We start from the raw sequence: 23,448 nt of genomic DNA, 5'->3' as shown, positions 1-23,448 counted from the left end.
AAACTGGAACAGGTTACAAAAGTATCTCTAAAAGCCTTGATGTTCATCAGTCCAAGGTAAGACAAATTGTCTATAAATGGAGAAAGTTCAGCACTGTTGCTACTCTCCCGAGGAGTGGCCGTCTTGCAAAGATGACTGCAAGAGCACAGTGCAGAACGATCAGTGACGTTAAGAAGAATCCTAGAGTGTCAGCTAAAGACTTACAGGAATCTCTGGAACATGCTACCATCTCTGTTGACAAGTCTACGATACATAAAACAAACAAGAATGGTGTTCATGGGAGGACACCACAGAAGAAGCCACTGTTGTCCAAAAAAACATTGCTGCACGTCTGAAGTTCGCAAAAGAGCATCTGGATATTCCAAGGCGCTGCTGGCAACATATTCTGTGGACAGATGAAACTACAGTTGAGTTGTTTGGAAGGAACACACACCACTATGTGTGGAGGAAAAAAGGCACAACACACCAACATCAAAACCTCATCCCAACTGTAAAGTATGGTGGAGGGAGCATCGTGGTTTGGAGCCGCTTTGCCGCCTCGGCGACTGAAACATTAATTCCCAAGTTAAGACATATCCGCCAATTGAAGCTCAACATAAGTTGGGTGATGCAACAGGACAACGAGCCAAAACTCAACCCGATTGAGATGCTGTGGCATGACCTCAAGAGCGTGGTTCACACCAGATATCCCAAGAATATTGCTGAACTGAAACAGTTTTGTAAAGAGGAATGGTCCAAAATTCCTCTTGACCGTTGTGTACAGGTCTGATCCTCAACATTTGGTTGAGGTTATTGCTGCCAAAGGAGGTTCAACCAGTTATTATATACAAGGGTTCACATATTTTTTACACCCTGCACTGTGAATGTTCACACAGTTTGTTCAATAAAGACATGAAAACGTATTGTTGTGTGTTATTAGTTTAGGCAGACTGTTTGTCTATTGTCGTGACTTAGATCAGCTCCCGAGTGGCGCAGTGGTCAAAGACACTGCATCCCAGTGCAAGAGGCGTCACTGCAGTACCTGGTTCGAATCCAGGCTGCATCACATCCGGCCGTGATTGGGAGTCCCATAGGGCGGCGCAGCGTCGTCCGGGTTTGGCCGGGTTTGGCCGTCATTGTAAATAAGAATTTGTTCTTAACTGACTTGCTTAGTTAAATAAAGATTAAGAAAAAAAAGATGACGATCAGATCAAATGTTCCATCTTTATCAGCATCATAAAAGCTGAAAGTATTTCAACCAAATAAAATATGCATCCAAGGCAAACTGAACTCTTATCAGAAACATGTGTCATGTTTGCACGGCTTGCTATTTCCTTAGTCAAGCTGATGTCATTTGGACATTACGCACAGAAAATCTTTACATTTTTTTTTGAGTAATTGCATTTTCTCCCTGGTCCCTAAACGTCATTGTTCCCGAAAGAAGCAGAGATGACAGAAAACTTTACTGATGTCAACTAGATTAAAGCATTCAGTGTATTGATTTATGACATTCTGGTGAGCAAGTGTTTATTTAGTCTTCCAGGGCAGCATATGACGAAAGCTGTATGTATGTATGTATCTAATTATAGACAAGTTGACTAATAAACAGCCTACTAAAATGTCGCAAATTATAAGTAGAAACATATCTAAAATCAGGCACAATAAATACTGCACCCCCTGTAAAAACAATAATAATTTAAAATGAATAAATAAATAAGTGTCTGTAGCCTACAGTGCATTTTCTATACTAGCGGGTTTAGGTTGGGAGCGGGCCTCTGATTTACACTTTATCACATATACTCAGGCAGTTGCAGATGGGTTATTAGCAATTGCGGGTGGGTGCACAAATAGTTGACCCGTGCACCACGAAAGAGCCATGAGACCGTTTTTTTTTTTTTTTTTTTACAATCAGCAATGCTGTAGGGAAAGCGCTGTGCTCAATCCTGTCACTAGTGGGCAGCAGTGTTGAAGGTATTGTAATAGACAATACTACTGCACACAGCTTATTTCCCTTTGATCATGCTATGCAGAATATACACTGAATGTACAAAACATTAAGAACACCTTCCTAATATTGAGTTGCACCCCCCCCCTGCCCGCAGAACAGCCTCAATTCGTCAGGGCATGAACTCAAAAGCTTTGTCAATAGTGTTCCACAGGGATGCTGGCCCATGTTGACTCCAATGCTTCCCACAGTTGTGTCAAGTTGGCTGAATGTCAGACCATTCTTGATAAACACAGGAAACTGTTGAGCATGAAAAACCCAGCTGCAGTTGTACCCCGTTCAAAAAGGCACACATCTTTAGTCTTGCACATTCACCCTCTGAATGGCACACACACAATCCATGTCTCAATTGTCTAAAGGCTTAAAAATCCTTCTTTAACCGGTCTCAACTTCACCTACACTGATTGAAGTGACATCAATAGCTGATCATAGCTTTCACCTGATCAGTCTCATGGAAAGAGCATAATGTTTTGTACACTCAGTGTATGTCCTCAGTAACGAGACAGAAGACTAAACAGACCTTAAAATGGGCTAGCCTACAGATTATCGCATGATCTGACACTGATTACAGCATAACTTGAATTGTTATATCAAGCAACATATTTCACATGAAATGAAAAATTACAATTAGTCCAACAAATAGCTTAGCTAAAACACATTAGAAAAATAGACAAACACCATGGCAATTTTCAAAAGCCGATGTTCAGTAGTATGTCGGATTCTGACATGGTCTTCGCTAGTGTGACAATTCAGCTCAGATTGAATACTTTATCCATAGCCTATAGCTAAACAAAAAGTGCCAGTAAAGCACCTGAAATGTTTCAAATTACGATATTAAAACTTCCATCCTCGCTCTGGTGAAACACTGAACAAGAACCTTACAAAGTGCAACTGAGGAAGTGTTCTTATGCCCATTTTGGACAAATTAGCACTTTTCAGGCTGGTAGTTGTCAGCCTGTCATCATTGCCTTTGTAGTGGAAGAAAATAACATTTAGCTTTACAGCACCTGGGACTCAGGACATTTTACCCTGTAGATCTACAACGGAAGTCCAAAGACATTAAACTGCTATTGATCCCTAAAGTATATTGACACTTGAACAGCACTTTGTTTCTCTCCCAGTCTGCTGAAGGAAAGCTGTGGTATTAACCCTGCCACAAAGCACAGCCTCCATCTAATGTCCTGCTCAGCTTAGAATCAACTGGAAAAAAAGCTACATAAAATCCTCAAGTCTATCCATGTTTGCCATCAAGGGCGTAGGCATCTTTCAGCTCTCCAGCTTTCCCTGTCCTTCCAGGCCAGTGGACTCCACCGCCCATAGAGAAAGAGGGAGAGGGGTTCCAAGCCAGGCAGCATGCATCTGCTCCAAACTACACATACACACACTCATCCTGCTACCACCCCTCACACACAGTGCACTCAAACATATACAAGCAGTGGTCAATGGTCTTTGCTCAAACTCACCTGATGATTTCTAGGAGGCCGGCTCATGAGAGGGTGGTAAAGTGCCAGTCGGCTCTTATAAACACACACTGCCTGCAGCGTTGCAGCGTGTCCGCCCAAACTGGGAGTGTCTTAAGTGTCTAAACCAATTAGTGGATGAGAAAGTGCCCTCCCACCACTCTGCCCTATACCACCATCACCACCCCCCTTCCCTGTTAGATCTCATGGAGGAAATCCATTTATGTCATTTAGTGCCTCGTCTTGCTTCTGCTAACATCAGCAAATAATATCATGCCTGAATTATTCACAAAAGCTTTTGTGCTAAAAGCCTCTGTTGTTCCACAGGAGACTACCAAGAGCCAGTCAGAACATAATGAGTGTGTGTACGGTTAAGTACGTGCACATGTCTAGCAGTCATCATACATCTGGTAGGCCAGGCTACATGTCAGCCTATAACTGACATGTAAAAACAGCAAAATAACTTATTCAAATACCCACACAAAAACACCCAGTCAGAAATATTCTGCATTACATATTGAAAAGATAAGAACTGGTCAGGTCAAGATCACTACACAGTACCTAGTCCATACATGTAGCCTAGTGGTTAGAGCGTTGGACTTGTAACCAAAAGGTTGCAAGATCGAATCCCTGAGCTGACAAGGTAAAAATCTGTCGTTCTGCCCCTGAACAAGGCAGTTAACCCACTGTTCCTAGGTCATCATTGAAAATAAGAATTTGTTCTTAAGACTTTCCTAGTTAAATAAACATAAAATAAAAAATATGGGGAGGAAAACCATGAGCCTTGTGAAAACCAAACAGTACGATGAATTATCAAATACAAAGAGCCTGCGTTTGAAAAAGTTATTTCTCTCGATCAATACCAGAGTGAGAGTAGCCAACATGAGAAGTTTGGGGTTGAGGGACTACCCTTGACAGGAAAACCCTCATTCCCCTGGACATAGTAAATGGGTTAAGGAGGGTCAGAGCCGGAAATACTAAAAGCCTCGTTGTGTAAAATCGTAAACATTAAATGGCCATCTCTTGACCGCAATACCACCGACCAGACAACATCCCAGACTGAGATACAGTGCCTAGGGAAAGTCTACACACCCCTTGCACAGCTGTCAGATTTTGCTGCCTTAAAATTAAATCTAAAAAGTGTTTACATTGGATTGTGAATTAGATTCTACCAACTCTGCACAGCTCTTAGGTCAACATATCCATTGTTTTTGTGAAAATTGCTCAAGCTCAGTAAATTTAGTTGGGAATCATTGATGGACAGCTCTGATTTCAGCAAACTTAGTCAGCCATTCTGGGTTAGGTATTGAGAAGAATGGGGCAGGTTTTCCTCAAACTGTTTACCTGGGCTTTGCTCCTCTGATATTTATTTTGATCCTGACAAACTCCCCAGTCCCTGCCGGTGACAAGTATTCCATAACATGATGCTATCAACACAATACTTGAAAATACAGAGGGTTTTACAAAATTGCATTCCCTTAACATTACTGGCCTGTATGACAAAGTGAAAAGGAAGCCTTCGTTTAAAAAAATATATATATTTTGAATTATCTGTCATGTTCACAACAAGGTCCTGAAATAATACTGCAAGACAACATAAGCTTTTTGGCTTAAAACAACAAAAAAAACAGGGCAGAATCAAAAGTAAGTCAGTATCTGGTGTGGCCACCAGCAACATTAAGTTCTGCAGTGCATCTCCTCATGGACTGCACCAGATTTGCCAGTTCCTGCTGTGAGATGTTACCCCACTCTTCCACCAAGGCACCTGCAAGTTCCCGGACATTTCTGAGGGGGAATGACCCTAACCCTCACCCTCCGATCCAACAGGTCCCAGACGTGCTCAATGGGATTGAGATCCGGGCTCGTCGCTGGCCATGGCAGAACACTGACATTCCTGTCTTGCAGGAAATCACGCACAGAATGAGCAGCATGGCTGGTGGCATTGTCATGCTGGAGGGTCATGTCAGGATGAGCCTGCAGGAAGGGTACCACATGAGGGAGGATGTCTTCCCTGTAACGCACAGCGTTGCGATTGCCTGCAATGACAAGCTCAATCCGATGATGCTGTGACACACCGCCCCAGACCATGACGGACTCTCCACCTCCAAATCGATCCTGCTCCAGAGTACAGGCCTCGGTGTAACGTTCATTCCTTCAACAATAACTGCAAATCCGAACATCACCCCTGGTGAGACAAAACCGCGACTCATCAGTGAAGAGCACTTTTGCCAGTCCTGTCTGGTCCAGCAACGGTGGGTTTGTGTACATAGGGACGTTGTTGCCGGTGATGTCTGGTGAGGACCTGCCTTACAACAGGCCTACAAGCCCTCAGTCCAGCCTCTCTCAGCCTATTGCAGACAGTCTGAGCACTGATGGAGGGATTGTGCGTTCCTGGTGTAACTCGGGCAGTTGTTGCCATCCTCCATCTGTCTCGCAGGTGTGATGTTCGGATCCTGTGCAGGTGTCGTTACACCTGGTCTGCCACTGCGAGGACGATCAGCTGTCCGTCCTGTCGCGCTGTCTTAGGCGTCTCACAGTACAGAAATGGCAATTTATTGCCCTGGCCACATCTGCAGTCCTCATGCCTCCTTGCATCATGCCTAAGGCACGTTCATGCAGATGAGCAGGAACCCTGGGCATCTTTCTTTTGGTGTTTTTCAGAGTCAGTAGAAGGCCTCTTTGGTGTCCTAAGTTTTCATAACTGTGACCTTAATTGCCTACCGTCTGCAAGCTGTTAGTGTTTTAATGACCGCTCCACAGGTGCATGTTCATGAATTGTTTATGGTTCATTGAACAAGCATGGGAAACAGTGTTTAAACCCTTTACAATGAAGATCTGTTATCTTTGAAAGAAAGGGTCCTGAAAAGGGGACATTGTTTTGCTGAAAACTGCCTCGAAGTAACGACACCAGAATAACTGTTCGTTGGGAGCTTCACACACACACACACACACACACAAATATGCCATGCAACATACTCTCACATTACATCAGGTCAACACATTCCCGGAAAAATAACTGCCATGTCCATTTAGTGTACAATGATGAAATTATTGAAAAGTGGTAAGCTGCCCTTCCCATCACACTTCTAGCCAGAGTGTGAGACTGACAGAGTGAAGCAGTGATCGATCCTCTCTCTGTGCCAGGGCAGCAGCGGGACTCATTGCACTTAAAAAAGGACAGAAATGTGCAAGAGAAGGCTCGGAGATCAAAATCCGATAGAGAGCCCATTACCCTGCATACACAGCGTCAGGTTTTTTTTATAACCAGATCAGCAGAATAAGGCTTCATCTCTCAGCCCATAAAACATGATGCCTCTGAAGCAGCAAGAAGACTGACAACCCAGATACCACACTACTGGGCAGGGCCGAGTACAGTACAGTCATTACATGCAACACTTTGATAACTATTTGAAAGTCTTTGGCAGTGTGCAATGCAGACTACAACATAGCATCTGAACAACACAATTGGGTGTCCAGCAGACTAAATCTGACTGCTAATTAGCCAAACGGTGACTAGAAAAAATAGCATCAGTGCAGAGGATGATTCAGACAGACAGAAGTATGAGGCAGCAGTCCGAGCCGTGTTCCACTCTAAACACACAGACAGAGAGACAGAGAAGGGTACCTGTAGAACTGCAGCTGTCGTTTGGGGCTCCCATAGCGTGCGCTGAGGCCAGCGGAAGAGATTGAGAGCGAATAGGGAAGAGGAGGAGGAGAGAGAGTACAGCTTAGATTAACATGTAGCAGAAGGGAGGAGGGAACAGCAAGCCACAAGAGAGAAAGGGGAACAACGTCGTAGAACACATGCAGCATGTGAGAGGAAAGCCTAGTTTCACAAGGAATAGTAAAACCTAGTGTATCACTGGACCCTGAATGTCATTCACTGACACTCAGACACCACACTAGAGGTGAGCACACACACACACACACACACACACACACGTCTTTACTGGTCCAACAGACCCGAAATTCCGAGATCCAACACGGGACCCGAGTCCTAAATTGACTTTTTATCATCTCAAATCTGATAGAATTGCCACAGGTCTTGGGTATGTGTAATTAAAACTGATTTATTGACTGGACCCGTCCTGTTAATTGAATGTGAGGTGATGAGAACTGCAGGAGCTTGTTATCAGTGTCAGCCTATTGACACTCAATAAAATGCATAGATTAGGTACAGCTGAAACTTGTTCCGGCCGCTCACCTCTCGTGTGCCTGCTGGTGAGGAGACCGAGAGAACGCGTGAGAGGAGCCTTTGCTACTGTTGATTGCGAAGATGGAGGCCTTTTTCATTGAAGCAAAATAAAAGTTAAGAAATTGAAGTAAAATAACCATGAATAAAAAAGGTTAAACCAAGTAGGCAGAGATGCAAAAATAACCTTAAACTAAACCGCAATATTATAAGCTGTTCGTATATTCTCTATAAACACTAGCGTGAGTTACTTTTGATATTACCCTAATCAAGCTTTAGTTACTGCAGGCCTATGAACTTGAGGAAGAACGTTTTAGGCCTACCAGAGTAAGGCCAGCTCCTTTAAATCTAACATTATAATGCTCATCTTTATCAAAAATATTCTGAGCGAAAATGTTGGAATTAGCCTCCTGTAGGCTACGCCTATACACTATGTGTACAAAACAATAGGAACACCTGCTGTTTCCATGACAGACTGACGAGGTGAAAGCTATGATCCTTATTGATGTCACTTGTTAAATCCACTTCAAGTCAGTGTAGATGAAGGGGAGGTGACAGGTTAAAGAAGGATTTTTAAACTTTGAGACATGGATTGTGTATGTGCCATTCAGAAGGTGAAAGACAAAAGATTTAAGTGCCTTTGAAGAGGGTATGTAGTAGATACCAGTTTGAGTGTGTCAAGAACTGCAACACTGCTGGGTTTATCACGCTCAACAGTTTCCCGTGTGCATCTAGAATGGTCCACCACCCAAAGGACAGCCAGCCAACTTGACACGACAGTGGGAAGCATTGGAGTCAACATGGGCCAGCATCCCTGTGGAATGCTTTCGACACCTTGCAGAATCCATGCTCTGACGAATTGAGGCTGTTCTGAGGGAAAAGCAGGTGTAACTCAATATTAGGAAGATGTTGCTAATGTTTTGTACATTCAATGTATCTGACAAGGACAAAGAAATGCATTTTGGTGTTGGAACATGCTGCCGATCATTCTTTCAGCGCTTCTTTCTTTATATTTCTATATTTTGTATTATCGTCATACAGTGGAGTGGACGTCAAGGCCTATAGGCCTTTATGCACGCAATGCCCTGATGCATTTAACACTCAAATCTACGACAGCTAAACTGAGGTGGACAATTGTTTTAGGAAAGTAAAAAAAATGTAAAATAATATGCTGCACATAGAAAGACCAGAAATGGGACACATAACACTAAGACAAATTGTTCTCTGGCACCACATGCTGGTAGCATGTGGAACAGCAGGAAAGGGGATGTGCTAGAACAGAAATGAGTGTTTCCACTACAAACAGAAGGACTGGATGCCACACGACTGCTTGCTGTGAGAATCCTGAATAGAATGGAAGTGGCATGAAGTATGGATGATTTCTTTTTTTATCAGGCTTGACAAATGAACTGCATGCACCATCAGACCACATGCCACAATGTGTGTGTGTGTTTGGCCATGTCCCAAATCTGTCCTGCCTACTACTTACAAAACTAATATTTAGAATGTAATGTTTAGTAAAAACGTATGCAGTAAGCAAAAAAATAGCAACAGAGGATTTATCGCTTTTTTCCCACCATTCGCAAATTTGTTGAGTGCCTCCCCTATTCTGATTCTCAACGGTGTTCAAACATGTGGGTGTGAAAAGACGATTCTCTTCCTGAATAGCGTGCAGCAAATTCAACAAGATGAAAAGCAAAAATGAGTATAACATCCTTGCATTTAAAGCATACAAAAATTCTCTAAATGTCACATACTATAAAAATATTTTTGCATACCCAAAAAGTCTACTATTTAGAATGCAAGTATGGGTATTCGGACAGTCTGTACGCATTTGTGGACTTACTTGTAGATCATGCCCGGCGAGCCAGTTTGTCGGGAGAGGCGGGCAGGTGAGTCTGTGGTAGATTCAGGATACATGGAGGCAGGAGGGTGGGGATGTGGCCAGTCTGCAGAAGGGGTCTCTCTCTCACCGGGACAACAGGGGACTGTCTCTCACCAAACTGAGCTTCTGGAGGGGACAGAGCAAACAGTCAGTCTGTATACTGTCTGGATGGTTATAGTGATCAGGAGGAAGACAACTTATATACATTACTAATTCATTTGTTTTTGTCAAATAGTCATTTCAGAGATCATAGAACGTCACTACTATTCACCAGTCACTAGATGGCACCATTTCCTCAGTTACCACAGACAGCAGCTTAAACACATATCAGACCAATAAGCCTTCTCTGGGCTGTAACTGGGGATGTTAACTCTTTCATTTCTGCAAACTATGGGAAAAAATGTTGCCCAGTCAGAGCTATGGTCTCTGCAGCCACATGATGTCAAAGCCCTGTACTACAACATCCTTATATACACACACCACACACACACACACACACACGTTTACAAAGTCATGGACGTCCTCATACCTCACCATCCTGCCCTTACTGTGTGTGCGCGCTCAGAGCGACTAGTTTCTATGAATAATTCAACAGTTCTCACCCAAGAGCAGCACTGCTGAAGTAAGGGGCTATAACAGGAGAGGAGAGCTGGGGGGCGAGGGACGGAGGGCGACTGTTGGTTTCGTTTTTCTGTGCTCCGTTTTATTTGCATAACAAATAAGGAACACTCAAAATGTGCACTTATAAATCATAACAATTTTTATCAAAATACAGCTGTAGACAAAAGTCAAAGATCAAACATCACATATACAACTGATGTCGCTCATGAGTTCTGCCCCATAGGAAAAGTCCTAAATTATTTTATTAAGCCCGAAGTCCAGCCCCAGTGATGTCACTGCATACATCATTACCTGCTACTCCTTAGACCAAGCCCATGCATACACAGCTATACAAACTTGCAAGAGAGATACAATAGTTCCAGTGTTTTCTAAAACCTCAGCAGTAAATGTCCACTCCCCCAAGTTGATTTATAAGGGTATGTCTGACTAGCCTCTTATCTCTTCCACTCCCCTGCAGGGCTCTATGTTTATCTTTCAAGTGCTTTCTCACAGACCCCATGCAATAATTCACACATTTCTCACACCATTTCTTCATAAGAGGCAAAGACTTAGAAAAGACTGTGGAACCATTTTAAAACCTTAGAATGAATGAATGAATGAATGAATGAGAGACTATAAGTTAATCTATAGTCTAGGACCCAATAAATGTAGAGGAGTCCCATAGCCCCTCCCCTTCTATTAATACAACATAAGCAAAATCAATTATTATAATACATCAAACATTTGGTGCAGCCCCTATCATGACCCCATCAGGACTAGAGGGCCTGGTGAAATAAATTAAATCACAACTACATTAAGCCATCTACTGTACTGTGTGTTCCATGTGCAGGAGTAGAGACCGAGGTCTTTTACCGGCATGTCAGCCTGAGCAGCCTCTATTTCACTACACACTGAAATCATGTGTGCGAGCCAGCCGTGAGCAGTCGCTGGTCTGCTGATAATGACGACATGAAGGTGACTTTCTCCTCACACCAATCACAGAAAATAAGGTGTCCCCTTTTCAAAGACTAATTTAGCGCTCGCTGGCCTCACCACTTCAATCATGCCAGGCAGGACGGAACAAAAGCCCCTGCCAGGTCCCTTCTCCTACAAGGTGATGATGGCATCATGATGACTAGATGAAGATGGGCTGTGTTGTAGATCTAAACAGACTCGGAGGGGATTCTGGAGGACTCCACCTGGCTCGAGAGACATTCATTAAAAATAACAAAAATAAGAAATAAATCTGTGTCTATCTACTGTCACCGACTCCCTGATCACTAACAGAGGACGCAGCAGCTGTCATGTTGGATTTGGGGGCCCTTCCTTTAAGAGGCTGCATGGTTTCGTCGTACCAGACAACACCGTATTCTCGAACGGCTGGAGCCAAGGCTAAAGTGTTAGTAAATGGCATTTAGCCTATCCTGAAGTTCAGACCTACAGTCTCAAACAGTTAAGTGTTAGACCCTCAGCACACCCCAGAAAAGTTAGGCTAGCCTGAGTGTTTTTTCCCTTTGCCATGACAGTTTACTATTGGTGCATCAAAGTCCTCTGTGTGTGGTAGAAGCATATACTCTAGATGGCTGTGCTGTGCTGCAGTAGGAAAGAGAGAGATGCTTACTGCAGCACTGCAGTACAGACTCGTCCTGGCAGCACATCACAGTTGGAGAGTTGAGCTCAGATTTACTGCTCTAATGGGCCAAGGTGCACTCTGCAGATTAAAACTGCAGGCAGGGAGACAGAGGTGCACGACAGACCCTTATCGGATCAGAACCACCCTCTGGCCCGACACATCAGGAAGGCAGACTAAAGGACAGAAGTCGTGTGAAAGGGGAGGACAGCCCAACGAGACAGGGTGGGGATGGATTTAAGTAGAGAGGTTGGAATAAAGACAACAAATAGAACAAATGCCTTAGTATTGCCTGTTTAGTGTTTAGCCAGTCTTACATACTGGAACCTACATAATGCTACCTTCATTCCTGTCCAACAAAAGGCAACATGGAGTCACCAAAGGCAACCGATTATGCTTTTCCATAGGCTCCAGCCAACCACACCTACACCCAGCCTGAGAGAGATTCCTCTTGAGACGGGGCTTATATAAGTAGGCAGCAGAGCAGTCCTGGCCTGGAATGTACAGTAGAGTGTTAGCAGCAGGAAACACACATGGACGCCAACAGATGGCACTGGAAGAGAGGACAGACGAGGACTGCCAGGGGTGTCCTGCAGCAGGAGAACGGCCAGAAAGACAGGTAAATAATAATACTTAAGAGATGGATCTAAATAAAGGCCAGAAGGAGAATCAGAGGATCCCAAAACGGCTATATTCATGTCATGGTTCTCATAATTATTTGATAAATTATGAGAAGTTGTCTTTGTCACTGCATCCTAGTCTCATCATCATCATCATCATCAGTAGACAGACGGATGAGCTGTAACAGGCACGGCTGTGTGAAAATGGCCTCCTTTTTTATACATTGCCCTTGATTACAGAAGCAGCACAGGTCAGTCGCTGCCAGAGAAAAAAATAATTTGCATAAGTAGCCTATTTTTGCAGCAAACATCTGACACCAATCATCTGCTCCCTGTTTGGAGTTAAAAGCACATCCATGAGCCTCACTGTCTGGCACCATTAATGGAGGCCTACATTCAGGATAGCAACTGTTTAGATCAATTAAACCATACAAAACAAAGAGTTTGGAAAATGATCTTCAATATGGCATCATGAATGGATCAAAGGGAACACTTCATGTAGCTAGCATCTATTTCAGCTTTGCTGCTTAGCATAAACTCCATAATGGTTTGGCTTCATAACCACCATGCCATACAGCACAGAGGTCTGAAGAACGATCATAATGTCCTGTAAACGATCTCCAGTGGTAAAGCCCATGTGCTGCCTGTGTGATGAACAGTCACAGGCCTGGCCGTGACAACTCACCAATCCTCAGCACCTCATTCTGCTTCTGTGATGGGCTATTGGCAAATCGCTCACATGTAACGTGTTAGTTACAACACACAACACGAGCAAACCACCACATGCTATTTGTACTGTGCAAGATAGCTCACACACTTTTCTTGGGGCTGGGAATTGCCAGAACTCAAAATACATATGATATCGTATTGCGATTCGATACTGCGATTTGATGTTGCAAACATTGATCACTATAGGTCTGCTGCAGAAGGACAAGAGACATCCATGAAAAAACAAGTTTTATTAGTGATGGAATTTTTTTTTTTAAGTGCTTAACACAAATGGGCTCCCTTTTTAAAAACAGTTACATAATCAGGAATAGCACAATATTGTTTTCACACTAATTGGCTGGACATATACCAACAACGCCAGTATTTATCCATTATAGCTCTTTTTAAATAGTGAGCCAAACTCGTTTTCTCGTGTCTCGTCCCTCTGCAGCAGACATACGCTGAGCAATATGTTTGGAACATCGAATTGCAATAAAATCACAGTATCGAATCGCAACAAATATAGAATCGTGAGAATCGCAATTCACAGCAGTCTCACAACTCAATCGCTGGTTGAAAACGGTTTTCTGCCCGTCCCAAAAGATAGAATTTGTAGATAATTGTCCCTCTTTCTGGGACTCACCCACAAACAGGACCAAGCCTGGCCTGTTGAGGAGTGACGGACTCCATCCTAGCTGGAGGGGTGCTCTCATCTTATCTACGAACATAGACAGGGCTCTAACTCCTCCAGCTCCACAATGAAATAGGGTGCAGGCCAGGCAGCAGGCTGTTAGCCAGCCTGCCAGCTTAGTGGAGTCTGCCACTAGCACAGTCAGTGGAGTCAGCTCAGCTATCCCCATTGAGACCGTGTCTGTGCCTCGACCTAGGTTGGGCAAAATGAAAGATGGCGGTGTTCACCTTAGCAATCTCACTAGAATAAAGACCTCCTCCATTCCTGTCATTATTGAAAGAGATTGTGATAACTAACATCTCAAAATAGGGCTACTTAATGTTAGATCCCTCACTTCCAAGGCAGTTATAGTCAATGAACTAATCACTGATCATAATCTTGATGTGATTGGCCTGACTGAAACATGGCTTAAGCCTGATGATTTACTGTGTTAAATGAGGCCTCACCTCCTGGTTACACTAGTGACCATATCCCCCGCGCATCTCGCGAAGGCAGAGGTGTTGCTAACATTTACGATAGCAAATTTCAATTTACAAAAAAATAAATAAAAATAAAACGACGTCGTCTTTTGAGCTTCTAGTCATGAAATCTATGCAGCCTACTCAATCACTTTTTATAGCTACTGTTTACAGGCCTCCTGGGCCATATGCAGCGTTCCTCACTGAGTTCCCTGAATTCCTATCGGACCTTGTAGTCGTCGCAGATAATATTCTAATTTTTGGTGACTTTAATATTCACATGGAAAAGTCCACAGACCCACTCCAAAAGGCTTTCAGAGCCATCATGTCTCTGGACCTACTCACTGCCACAGTCATACTCTGGATCTAGTTCTGTCCCATGGAATAAATGTTGTGGATCTTAATGTTTTTCCTCATAATCCTGGACTATCGGACCACCATTTTATTACGTTTGCAATCGCAACAAATAATCTGCTCAGACCCCAACCAAGGAGCATTAAAAGTCATGCTATAAATTCTCAGACAACCCAAAGATTCCTTGATGCCCTTCCAGACTCCCTCTGCCTGCACAAGGATGTCAGAGGACAAAAATCAGTTAACCACCTAACTGAGGAACTCAATTCAACCTTGCGCAATACCCTAGATGCAGTTGCACCCCTAAAAACATTTGTCATAAGAAACTAGCTCCCTGGTATACAGAAAATACACGAGCTCTGAAGCAAGCTTCCAGAAAATTGGAACGGAAATGGCGCCACACCAAACTGGATGTCTTCCGACTAGCTTGGAAAGACAGTACCGTGCAGTATCGAAGAGCCCTCACTGCTGCTCGATCATCCTATTTTTCCAACTTAATTGAGGAAAATAAGAACAATCCGAAATTTATTTTTGATACTGTCGCAAAGCTAACTAAAAAGCAGCATTCCCCATTTGAGGAAAAGATCGTGATCATTAGAAAGCAAATGACGGACTCCTCTTTAAATCTGCGTATTCCTCCAAAGCTCCGTTGTCCTGAGTCTGTACAACTCAGCCAGGACCTAGGATCAAGGGAGACAGTAAAGTGTGTTAGTACTACAACTCTTGACACAATGACAAAAATAATCATGGCCTCTAAACCTTCAAGCTGCATACTGGACCCTATCCCAACTAAACTACTGAAAGAGCTGCTTCCTGTTCTTGGCCCTCCTATGTTGAACATAATAAACAGCTCTCTATCCACCGGATGTGTACCAAACTCATTAAAAAGTGGCAGTAATAAAGCCTCTCTTGAAAAAGCCAAATCTTGACCTAGAAATTATTATTTTTAAACTAATTGGCCTATATCGAATCTTCCATTCCTCTCAAAAAAATTGAAAAAAGCTGTTGCGCAGCAACTCACTGCCTTCCTGAAGACAAACAATGTATACGAAACGCTTCAGTCTGGCTTTAGACCCCATCATAGCACTGAGACTGCACTTGTGAAGGTGGTAAATTACCTTTTAAAATGTCAGACCGAGGCTCTGCATCTGTCCTCGTGCTCCTAGATCTTAGTGCTGCTTTTGATAGCGTCGATCACCACATTCTTTTGGAGAGATTGGAAACCCAAGTTGGTCTACATGGACAAGTTCTGGCCTGTTTTAGATCTTATCTGTCAGAAAGATATCAGTTTGTCTCGGTGAATGGTTTGTCCTCTGACAAATCAACTGTAAATTTCGGTGTTCCTCAGGGTTCCGGTTTAGGACCACTATTGTTTTCACTATATATTTTACCTCTTGGGGATGTCATTCGAAAAACAATGTTAAATTTCACTGCTATGCGGATGACACACAGCTGTACATTTCAATGAAACATGGTGAAGCCCCAAAATTGCCCTCGCTAGAAGCCTGTGTTTCAGACATAAGGAAGTGGATGGCTGCAAACGTTCTACTTTTAAACTCGGACAAAACAGAGATGCTTGTTCTAGGTCCCAAGAAACAAAGAGATCTTCTGTTGAATCTGACAATTAATCTGGATGGTTGTACAGTCGTCTCAAATAAAACTGAAGGACCTCGGCGTTACTCTGGACCCTGATCTCTTTTGAAGAACATATCAAGACTGTTTCAAGGACAGCTTTTTTCCATCTACGTAACATCGCAAAAATCTGAAACTTTGTCCAAAAATGATGCAGAAAAATGTATCCATGCTTTTGTTACTTCTAGGTTGGACTACTGCAATGCTCTACTTTCCGGCTAAAGCAATAAATAAACTTCAGTTGGTGCTAAATACGGCTGCTAGAATCCTGACTAGAACCCCAAAATTTGATCATATTACTCCAGTGCTAGCCTCCCTACACTGGTTTCCTGTTAAGGCAAGGGCTAATTTCAAGGTTTTACTGCTAACCTACAAAGCATTACATGGGCTTGCTCCTACCCATCTTTCCGATTTGGTCCTGCCATACATACCTACACATACGCTACGGTCACAAGACGCGGGCCTCCTAATTGTCCCTAGAATTTCTAAGCAAACAGCTGGAGGCAGGGCTTTCTCCTATAGAGCAAAATTTTTATGGAATGGTCTGCCTACCCATGTGAGAGACGCAGACTCATCTCTTCAGTAGGTCCTATGATTAAGTGTAGTCTGGCCCAGGGGTGTGAAGGTGAACGGAAAGGCTGGAGCAACGAACCGCCCTTGCTGTCTCTGCCTGGCCGGTTCACCTCTCTCCACTGGGATTCTCTGCCTCTAACCCTATTCCGGGGGCTGAGTCACTGGCTAACTGGTGTTCTTCCATGCCGTCCCTGGGGGTGACTCAACTCACTTGAGTGGGTTGAGTCGCTGACGTGGTCTTACTGTCTGGGATGGCGCCCCCCCCTTGGGTTGTGCCGTGGCGGAGATCTTTGTGGGCTATACTCGGCCTTGTCTCAGGATGGTAAGTTGGTGGTTGGAGATATCCCTCCAGTGGTGTGGGGGCTGTGATTTGGCAAAGTGGGTGGGGTTATATCCTGCCTGTTTGGCCCTGTCCGGGGGTTTCATCGGATGGGGCCACAGTGTCTCCTGACCCCTCCTGTCTCAGCCTCCAGTATTTATGCTGCAGTAGTTTGTGTCGGGGGGCTAGGGTCAGTCTGTTACATCTGGAGTATTGCTGTCCCCAGTCCACCTGTTCTGCCTGCGGCTATGGAACCCTGACCTGTTCACCGGACGTGCTACCTGTCCCAGACCTGCTGGAACCCTGACCTGCTGGAACCCTGACCTGTTCCAGACCTGCTGTTTTCAACTCTAGAGACAGCAGGAGCAGTAGAGATACTCTCAAAGATCGGCTATGAAAAAGCCAACTGACACTTACGAGTTGCTGACTTGTTGCACCCTCGACAACTACTATGATTATTATTATTTGACCATGCTGGTCATTTATGAACATTGGAACATCTTGGCCATGTGCGGTTATAATCTCCACCCGGCACAGCCAGAAGAGGACTGGCCACCCCTCATAGCCTGGTTCCTCTAGGTTTCTTCCTAGGTTTTGGCCTTTCTAGGGAGTTTTTCCTAGCCACCGTGCTTCTACACCTGCATTGTTTGCTGTTTGGGGTTTTAGGCTGGGTTTCTGTACAGCACTTTGAGATATCAGCTGATGTACGAAGGGCTATATAAATACATTTCATATATCGTATTGGGAGGTCCCTGGCAATTCCCAGCCCTAGTGGCTAGTGAGAGCTGCTTTCTCCATTGGTTATGGAGCTGTACTAAAATGTATGGCTAACTTCAGGCTGTAACATGTTATAAATAAGGCCCATCCATGCCAGCACAGCAGAGACAGCTACTGTAGCAGCATCACACAGCAGAGACAGCTACTGTAGCAGCATCACACAGCAGAGACAGCTACTGTAGCAGCATCACACAGCAGAGACAGCTACTGTAGCAGCATCACACAGCAGAGACAGCTACTGTAGCAGCATCACACAGCAGAGACAGCTACTGTAGCAGCATCACACAGCAGAGACAGCTACTGTAGCAGCATCACACAGCAGAGACAGCTACTGTAGCAGCATCACACAGCAGAGACAGCTACTGTAGCAGCATCACACAGCAGAGACAGCTACTGTAGCAGCATCACACAGCAGAGCAGACTGCAGCAGAAATGGGAAACCCCTCTTATCTCTTTGGGTCCAACCCACCAACCGTTCTCCCTCTCACCAAACCAAAGGGACAGAGGTGCTATATTAGATAGTGTTCCATAGTGTCAGTCCAACTTCACACATGGCGTGTGATCGGTCACTGTGCAGGGGACAGAGGGGAGTAATGTGGTTAAGGGACTGTAACCTTGTTTCCCCTCACTGAGGCATCCACCTACCTAGCCACCACCTCCTACTCAACTCATTTAAGTCCATAGGTTGGCAACATGGTGTCTTTCATTTCAAACTGCTTTTGACTTCATTCTTATTTCTCACACACACACACCTTATGGTACCACCAACTACCACATACTGCAGCAAGGGAGAGAGGGCAGAGCAAAGGAGACAGACTGAAGATATAAGATCTCTGCATACGTGCGCAAATCGCACAGTCAGAGGTGACATAAAAATATCTCCTGTAAACAGATATGGTGGAGCGCAGCAGATCAATCAGATGGAAATCTGAAGAGCCCAGCGGAGAGGACAATGATATAGCAGTGAATGAGCATACATGGTTTCTCTCAACAACAACAAAACACTGACTATAATTCCTAAGATTAAACCTGTATCAGACTATATTACATACACTTCTGCAAATCAGACCCCTGACATTACATACCCCATTTTTATTCTAGCCAGAGGACACAGAGATTTGAGCTGAGCAAACAATGACTAATGAAATTGAACACTGACAACCAGAGGGGGGGGGCGCGATGTCAAGGGGAGAAGGTGATTGTAAAAGCCCTTGTTGTTTAGTGCCAGAGAGCTGTGGTTTCTGGGCTGGTCCTGTGCCCATAGCGCTGGGCACACAGTGCCACTGCCCTGTTATATAAGAACCTGAGCACCTCAGGCCAAACAAACTTGGGAGAGGTGGAGAGTGGTTCTGACATTCAGGACAGCGTTATTGTTTAACTTGTCTGCTGGTTGGTTTTAGCTTTTGTGAAGTGAGCGAAGGATCCCTGTGAGAGCAGAGAGAGAGTCACTGCGGCAGATAACACACCTTTTCTACACCGTCGTCTTAGAAACACAGCCCTCCTAAATTATTCACACAGCAGCAGCTCTTTATACATCTTTGTCCTGTTGTTATCCTCAACTCTGCATAAGCCTGGCGCTGCCAGTGAGGAGGGAGGGATAGAATATTCTTCCCTCAGGTTGCTAGTACTTCGCCACAACCACTGATGGATGCCATTGTTAACAGAGGTGGGGGAAAGCAGAATGGCTGCAGATTTCATTAGGAATTCTGGACCAACGCAGCCAGTGCCCGGGCAGTTCAGACCGACGGAACCAAGCTCTCCCAGGAGATAGATACAGCCTGCGGCGACTGGCCAACACACACCTAGTGAGGGGAACAGTCCAGGGGGGAAACAGGAGGAGAAAGATACAAAAATTAAATGGGAGAGAGAATAATGTTTTTTTTAAACTGCAGTTGAGGGGAGCATGCCTGCCCAGTCAGCTGTTCTGTGTAGGGATGAGAGAGCAGCGTGGTCTGAGGGAGGCCCAAACACACACAGGCAGGCTAGGGCCATGCATCTCTCCCTCCGGTGTGTCTCCTGGGCACGCCTCACCTCTCTCTACTCCCTCTGGGCTCCATGCGTCACTACAGTCCCACTCAGTCTCCCAGTGGCCAGAGATCCACAGTTCAGTACACAAACATACATATTAACATCTAAAACACATGTGATGGGGGGGGAGTTATACATATCAGGATATTCTCTTTGAAGACAAATGGAAAATGACACAATATTAATTTTACACTAGTTGGCTGTACTTGCACCAAAAGTCTAGTATGTATTTTTCCCATTGCTTGTTCTCCATCTTTTTAAATAGGGAGCCAATTTGTTTTCAGCACTTTTATTTCCATGACTGATCAGAAATGGTTCTCTCATCCCTCTGCAGCAGACATATGCTGAGCAATATGTTTGGAACATAGAATGGCAATAAAATCACAGTATTGAATCTCAATACATACGATATCTATTGCGACTCACAATTTGTGTATCGTGAGGTCATTGGCAATTCCCAGCTCTAAATTGTAGTATGTACACTGAACAAAAACAAAAGTGTTAGTCCCATGAGCTGAAATAAAAGAACCCAGAAATTTTCAATAAGCACAAATCCATATTTCTCTCAAACGTTTAGCACAAATTTGTTTACATCCCTGTTGGTGACCATTTCTCCTTTGCCAAGATTATCCATCCACCTGACAGGTGAGGCATATCAATAAGCTGATCAAACAGCATGATAATTACTCAGGTGCACGTTATGCTTGGGACAATAAAAGGCCACTGGAAAACGTGCAATTTTGTCATCACAAAACAATGCCACATATGTCTCAAGTTGAGGGAGCGTGCTGACTGCAGGAAAGTCCAACAGAGCTGTTGCCAGAGAATGGAATGTTAATTTCTCTACAATAAGCTGCCTCAAGTCATTTTAGAGCCAGCCGGCCGCAGAACCACAGACCACATGTATGGCGTCGTACGGGCTAGGGGTGTGCTGATGTCAACGTTGTGAACAGAGTGCCCCATGGTGGCGGTGGGGTTATGGTCTGGATAGGCATAAACTACGGACAACGAACACAATTGCGTTTTATCGTTGGCAATTTGAATACACAGAGATACCGTGACGAGATCCTGAGGCTCATTGTCATGCCATTCATTCGCCACCAGCACCTCATGTTTCAGCATGATAACGCACGGCCCCATGTTGCAAGGATCTGTACACAATTCCTAAAAGCTGAAAATGTCCCAGTTTTTCCATAGCCTGCCTACTCAGACATGTCACCCATTGAGTATGTTTGGGATGCTCTGGGTTGACTTGTACGAAAGCGCATTCCAGTTCCCGCCAATATCCAGCAACTTCACACAGCCATTGAGGAGGAGTGGGACAACATTCCACAGGCCCCAATCAACAGCCTGATCAACTCTATGCAAAGGAGACGTCGCGCCGCATGGTCACACCAGATACTGACTGGTTTTCTGATCCACACCCCTACCTTTTTTTAAGGCCATCTGACCAACAGATGCATCTCTGTATTCCCAGTCGTGAAATCCATAGATTTGGGCCTAATGAATTTATTTAAATTGACTGATTTCTTTATAAGAACTGTAACCCAGTAAAATCTTTGAAATTGTTTCATGTTCAGTTTATATTTTTTTCAGTATGCACGGGCTATTCCTGAGTGCACTGCCAATCTGCCTCTGACACAGACCATCTGATTCAAATGGTCTCTACATGGCAGGCAGGCAGCTCAGAGAGGGGAAGTTGTTCCTGGATCAGCTGTGGAACGGTACAGCACAGGTAGCCATGTTCCAGAAACATACCTTAACAAAATCCTCAAGTGCACACACAATAAAAACACTGTTGGGTTCCAGCTGTCTGATTTGATACATGTCCACACATCTGACTCACAAGCTAACAGATGCCATCGCAGGGTCACTTTCCACATACGCACCACCACCGCAGGACAGGCCAGGCTCCCACTGCTCTTTTTATAAGACACCCCTCTGACTCACTACGTCCAACACAATCCATTTAGCGTAGGAAGTGAACAGGTTCATCTTTCAGCCTGCTGTATAAAAAGAACATGCACTACTATACAAAGAGCGCTTTGATGAACGCTGCAAGTGCATGTTGCCGACTAAAAACCAAGCAGGTATCCCTAGCAGCACCGTGTGTGTGTCATGGTCCATGATGAGAGGAGAGGAAATGGAATTCTTCCTTGGGGGTTAACATCATCGTGTTTGTGGCGACATGCCTGAGGCCTGGCTGTAACCTGTGTCACAGACAATCAATGTGTGGGGTCAGGCAAGTGCTTGTTTCCCAGTCTATTTCTGGGCTGTAGTGTTAGAACATGACTACTGCTAGAGAGTGCAAGTCTGATTCACAATAAGAGAATAGACCACTGGTCAGTGTGTTACAGTATAGGGTAGTGTGACAGGACTAGACGTCAAACTTAAAATGTACCCAATGTTGGACAAAGAGTTGAGGTGCATCAATGTGAATGGAACATCTGTCTGACCAATGTGAATGCAGCACTGTTCTCAGTTATGTGAATGGTTAGTAAGTCAAAGTGAATTGGTGAGTGTCAGTTTTACAAAGGACACAAAAAGTAGGCTATTGCGTGATAGTGAGTTGCATCTGTGTACAGAAAGTAAGCCACTGCATATTTCTGTACTGTATAAAGACAGTATCTGTGTGTGGACATCAGTGAGAACATCCTCTGTGCTGTCAGGGTGTGTTCCACATGTCCTGCTGAGAGTGAGTCCCCAGCCTGAGGCTGCCAGTGCCACTGAGCTACAGTTTCAATGTGTCCTCTATCTCTCCCCCCTTACTGGACCTGGCTGGCAGTCCCCAAATCCATGAGACAGCACAGAACAGAGCCAAGGTGGGGTGGGTCACAAATCAAACACTGTCCTCCACGTAACAGAACAAACAGGCAGGCCCAGCCCATTGGTGAGTTGTCATGCAGCTCTGCCATGATTGGTCAGAGATCAGCTGCAGAGCAGTAAGCTATAGCTTTACTCAGCAATAGTCACTCTGCCCCGCCCCTGCCCTTCTCCACCAGCCTCCCTTTGTTTATATCTCACTCTCATACGCTTTCTTTCCTTTAACTGTATTCCTCCCTCCCTACTCAGTCTTGAAGTGTTCGCTCTCATTTCTCCCTCTCCGTTTTCTGCCAGCTCTGGTGTTGTAGCCCTATGCACAGCTCACACTGCACAGCTCACACTGCACAGCTCACACTGCACAGCTCACACTGCACAGCTCACACTGCACAGCTCACACTGCAGCAGAGCAGACAAACATCTTCCTACAGTAGATCTGTGAGCCCTCCATCGTGGAATTTTCCTTCACATTTCGGGCTGTCAATGTCTGACAGCCTTTCCTGTATACTGGGACAGTGGCCGTGTCCAAATTCCCATACTTGTGTCGTAAAATGTAAGGCGTTTAATAGTATGCATGCATGCATGTCAAAAATCGAGAATAGTTTAAATGACCAGATGTCATACAGTAGTCATTTCAGCTATGACAACAGCTGATCAATTAGATAAGATACTGAAATCAACAAATAGCAGGAAACAACACAATTGCGCATGACACAT

The 23,448-nt window shown here is 44.5% G+C and overlaps 1 protein-coding gene across 9 annotated transcripts in view; it reads right to left on the bottom strand.

Annotated features, from left to right (window-relative positions):
• The window catches only part of kcnab2a (potassium voltage-gated channel subfamily A regulatory beta subunit 2a), a 140,231-nt gene that overhangs the window by 87,276 nt on the left and 29,507 nt on the right, over positions 1-23,448 (bottom strand). For 4 of the 9 annotated variants that reach the window (XM_045691718.1, XM_045691715.1, XM_045691716.1 and 1 more), the window contains 2 exons: positions 9,483-9,647; positions 7,070-7,111 (listed from right to left, as the gene is read on the bottom strand). In XM_045691718.1, coding sequence (XP_045547674.1) covers positions 7,070-7,111; positions 9,483-9,556 — 116 coding nt within the window. In that variant the 5' untranslated portion in view covers positions 9,557-9,647. Of the gene's footprint in view, positions 1-3,447; positions 4,146-7,069; positions 7,112-9,482; positions 9,648-23,448 lie in introns of those variants that run through there. The other 5 variants (XM_045691719.1, XM_045691720.1, XM_045691721.1 and 2 more) reach the window with 3 other exon arrangements.

Source organism: Salmo salar, chromosome ssa12 (genome assembly GCF_905237065.1).
Source record: "Salmo salar chromosome ssa12, Ssal_v3.1, whole genome shotgun sequence".
Lineage (NCBI taxonomy): Eukaryota > Metazoa > Chordata > Actinopteri > Salmoniformes > Salmonidae > Salmo > Salmo salar.
Note: the sequence above shows the minus strand (reverse complement) of the source record. Positions and strands in the feature narration are given on the sequence as shown.